Source organism: Octopus bimaculoides, chromosome 6 (assembly GCF_001194135.2).
Source record: "Octopus bimaculoides isolate UCB-OBI-ISO-001 chromosome 6, ASM119413v2, whole genome shotgun sequence".
NCBI lineage: Eukaryota > Metazoa > Mollusca > Cephalopoda > Octopoda > Octopodidae > Octopus > Octopus bimaculoides.
Window position 1 is genome coordinate 11,248,797 of NC_068986.1, and position 4,166 is coordinate 11,252,962.

At 40.3% G+C, this 4,166-nt stretch overlaps 1 protein-coding gene across 2 annotated transcripts in view; it reads right to left on the reverse strand.

Moving 5' to 3' along the window:
- Window positions 1-4,166, reverse strand: part of LOC106870450 (THO complex subunit 7 homolog) — a 99,037-nt gene that overhangs the window by 15,156 nt on the left and 79,715 nt on the right. For both annotated transcript variants that reach the window (XM_014916549.2, XM_014916548.2), the window contains exon 5: window positions 506-563. In XM_014916549.2, the coding sequence (XP_014772035.1) occupies window positions 506-563 (58 nt within the window). The remainder of the gene's footprint in view (window positions 1-505; window positions 564-4,166) is intronic.

The window sequence follows — 4,166 nt, forward strand, 5'->3', positions numbered from 1 at the left end:
TATGTTTGCCACCCGCAAGATTGTCTGGTACTGGGTCGATCCCAAAATCTAATCAGTTCGTGCCAGTCATGAGGCCAAACATCCCTGAAAGTTTCATCTGAATTCATCTGGCGGTTCTTGAGATATCTTGTCCATAGACAAACAAACAAACACAACTGAAAACAATACCTCTGTCTTTGCTAAGGCGGAGGTAATAATAATAATCCTTTTCATTCTAGGTACAAGACTTGGAATTTTGTGGGGAGGGAGATAGTCGATTACATTAACCCCAGTACTCAACAGGCCCTTATTTTATCGAAAGGATGAAAAGCAAAGAAGGCCTTGGCAGAATTTGAACGCAGAACATGCAGACGAACAAAATGCCACTAAGTATTTATCCTGGCATGCTAACATTTCTGTCACCTTGCTGCCTTAATATTAATATTAATAATAATAATAATAATAATAATAATAATAATAATAATAATAAAATGCAAGACAATAGTAAATGAAAAGCCTTTCTTACTTGGTAGTTTCAAGCCTGTCTGGATGTCTTTGGATCACTTTGGCCAACGCATCATATTCTGAAACAAAGCAGAAAACCTTATTGATAGTAATTAGAAAATGACCAACTATTGTAAATGAAGGCCCATTCTTACCATACTTGCAAAAAGTACAACAGTTTAGTCATCATTTTATTCAATCCCTCATAAATTAACCCTTTTGTTACTGTATTTATGTTGAGATGCTCTGGATTTCTTTCAATTAATTTCAAATATAACAAAGAATAACTTAGTTATCATGGAGCTAGTGATAGGAACATAAATTGTGACTAAGGCTTGGTGGAAGATTTTAATTCAAAACTTATGAAAACAAGACATTTGTACTACAGAGTGAGAGGTGGTTTCAGCTGGTTTCAGCCGGGTTGGTAATGAAAGGGTTATGAGAGAGAGAGTTTGATATGTTGAATTGGCATTATGATACACTTGCCCCAACACTAAACTGATATCCTCTGTATCCAACTCATTCCCTGTCTCTAATCATCTGTCACACTATCTTCACTCAGTGTACTTCCTATTCTGTCTCATATCCATGTTGGACCTGGACCTCACATCTCTTTCTTTCTTCTCTTACTCTCCAAGTGGTTAAAGCATGTATTCACCTCTTCAGCATGCGTGGCACCTTGGTCAAGTGTCTTCTACTATAGCCTTGGGCCGACCAAAGCCTTGTGAGTGGATTTGGTAGACGGAAACTGAAAGAAGCCCGTCGTATGTATGTATATGTGTGTGTGCTTGTGTGTCTGTCTTAGTCCCCGCCAACATCGCTTGACAACCGATGCTGGTGCTTTTACGTCCCGTAGCCTAGCAGTTCGGCAAAAGAGACCGATAGAATAAGTACTAGGCTTACAAAGAATAAGTCCTGGGGTCGATTTGCTTGACTAAAGGTGGTGCTCCAGCATGGCCGCAGTCAAATGACTGAAACAAGTAAAAGAGTAAAAGCGTATATACACACACTCATGATACAGAGGTTTGAAGGTGTGTGCTCAGCGATGAAGGCATTGGGTTCACACTCTTAATGTTGTGGGCTCAATTCCTGGGCCACACAGCATATTGTGTCCTTGAGCAATGCACTTTATTTCATGTTGCTTCTGTCTACGCAGCTGGAAGCAAGTACCAGGTAACTTTCGGTACAGACCACTCCCCACTCCAGCTGTGAGTGTTCTGCCGGGCCAAGAGGATGTTTGTGCCTGATCACACAACTACATCGCCGATACCCAAAACAATGAGCAAAAGTGTGGTACATGTTACCACATCATATTTGCTGATGAGAAATGGCTTTGGATCTAGGATAGGCTAAAACAAACAAGAGGAAAAAGACCTTAATAAATGCACTCACACACACCTCAATACAATGCTTTTTCAGTTCAGGTCTGCCTGCCTGCCTGCCTGTCTATCTATCTATCTATCTTAGGCTGTTGAAGCACTTGTCTTGCTTTATGGGCCCAGTAAAATAGATGAATTTTCTGTAGGTCCTTTTGCTACTAATAAACACACACACATACTCCATGTGTGTATTGAGTCCTCACTTTAGCCATGGCCTTCTCAATTCCATACTGGGGATATCCCCCTCCTATATACATACATACATACACACACACATTTACTACAAATATATGTTTTAGTCTAACACAAAATGTTCAATTAGAAAGAGATGTATGCACGTGTAAACTGCCTGTCCGCCAGCCTGACAACACAGGCTTCAACTGTGACAACACAGACAGCAGCTGTCATTACTTTATTAGTATACAAACTAATAGCTTGGTAGCTAGACACTTCTTCCACTCAGTATTATAAAGGCAGCCTTCTTCCCAACCACTTGCCTCGCTCTACCACTGTAAAGTCCAGTAAGGTATCTCTTCCCTCCCATATCACACACAGTCTTAGACCTGTTGGCATTTAGACTGCAAGTGATGTCATTGGTAATCTGTGAGTGTTTTTGTTGTGATGGTGACCAGAGGCAGTTTAATACATCATGGTGAGATGCAGCTGCTCAGTGGGTGGTGAAAGTGGGCTGTCTGCGAAGTTGGGTGCCCTGAACAAACCCAACTGATTATAGAAAATATTCTGTCTTAATTGCAAGGAAGATATGACAACCCACAAGTCCGAAAAAAGGTAATCCATCTAGGAGATTAGTGACCCTGGAATGGGGTAGCTAGGGTGTGTATGTGTGTGTGTGAGCAACTCCCCCACCCCACTCAAAAGTTATCAAAGGACCTCTCTAATTCTCTTCTTTTCAGATGGAGGACATGAAGCAATCCATCTACCATCACTGAAATAAATCTTTCTTTATTAGGTACAAAACTTTAAAGCTGCCATCATACAGTAATCCAATTGTCACTGGATTAAACCCCATATAGTATAATCCTGCCATCACTGGATTAAACCATATACGGTATAATCCTGCCATCACTGGATTAAACCCCATATGGTATAACCCTGCCATCACTGGATTAAACCCTATACGGTATAATCCTGCCATCACTGGATTAAACCCCATACGGTATAACCCTGCCATCACTGGATTAAACCCCATATGGTATAATCCTGCCATCACTGGATTAAACCCCATACAGTATAATCCTGCCATCACTGGATTAAACGCATACAGTATAATCCTGCCATCACTGGATTAAACCCCATACAGTTTAATCCTACCATCAGTGGATTAAACCCCATATGGTATAACCCTGCCATCATTGGATTAAACCCCATACAGTATAATCCAGCCATCAGTAGATTAAACCCCATACGGTATAATCCTGCCATCAGTGGATTAAACCCCATACAGTTTAGTCCAGTTATTACTTGATCCAAGTCCAGTAGTCCCCACCATTTTTAGTACATACACACACATAGAGTCAGGCCAAAGTAATTTGGTTCCAGGTACTAGTTTGGCATAGGTTACTATGTAGCACAATACCATCCTGCTATCAGTGAAGTTTATAAACATAGGTGGTTTATACACACACACCTTCACACGAAGTTTTGTTTAGTTGAATGGCTATTATTATTATTATTGATGTAGTTGTTGCAGCTTTAATAATATTACATTAAAAAATGAAGTCTAAAAGTTCATATTTAAATAAAGACGACTAAAACAAAAATAAAAACAACAACAAACTGTACAGATGTATCTATGTCACCCCCTATCTTCATGTTTGTTCCCTGCACCCATATAAAAGTTTTCACTGTTCTCCCCCACTGCTGCCCTGCAGGGAGTGGTACCATCCACATTTAGAAGCAGTGTTCTAGACTAATGTAACATAAGCAGGAAGTAAATGTATAACTGCTACACAGTTTAACTATTGTTGCTGAAAAAATCAACTGGTTGTGAGAAAAGATTTGCTTTCAAGTCTACACAGCAGATGGTACCAAGACAAGTTGAAGTATTCCTGCTGTAAAATTAGGTTGATCAGGAAGCTTAGCTGACTAGAATCATCACCACCACCACCACCACCACCACAACCATCACCACCACCATCACCATCATCATCATCATCATCAATGTCCAGTTTCCCATGCTTGCAAAAGTTGAGTAAAATTCATGGAGGCAGGTTTTCTATGCTTGAATGCCTTCTTTGTCACCAACCCTCATCTCTTCTCAAATACAGCAACATTTCCCCCCCC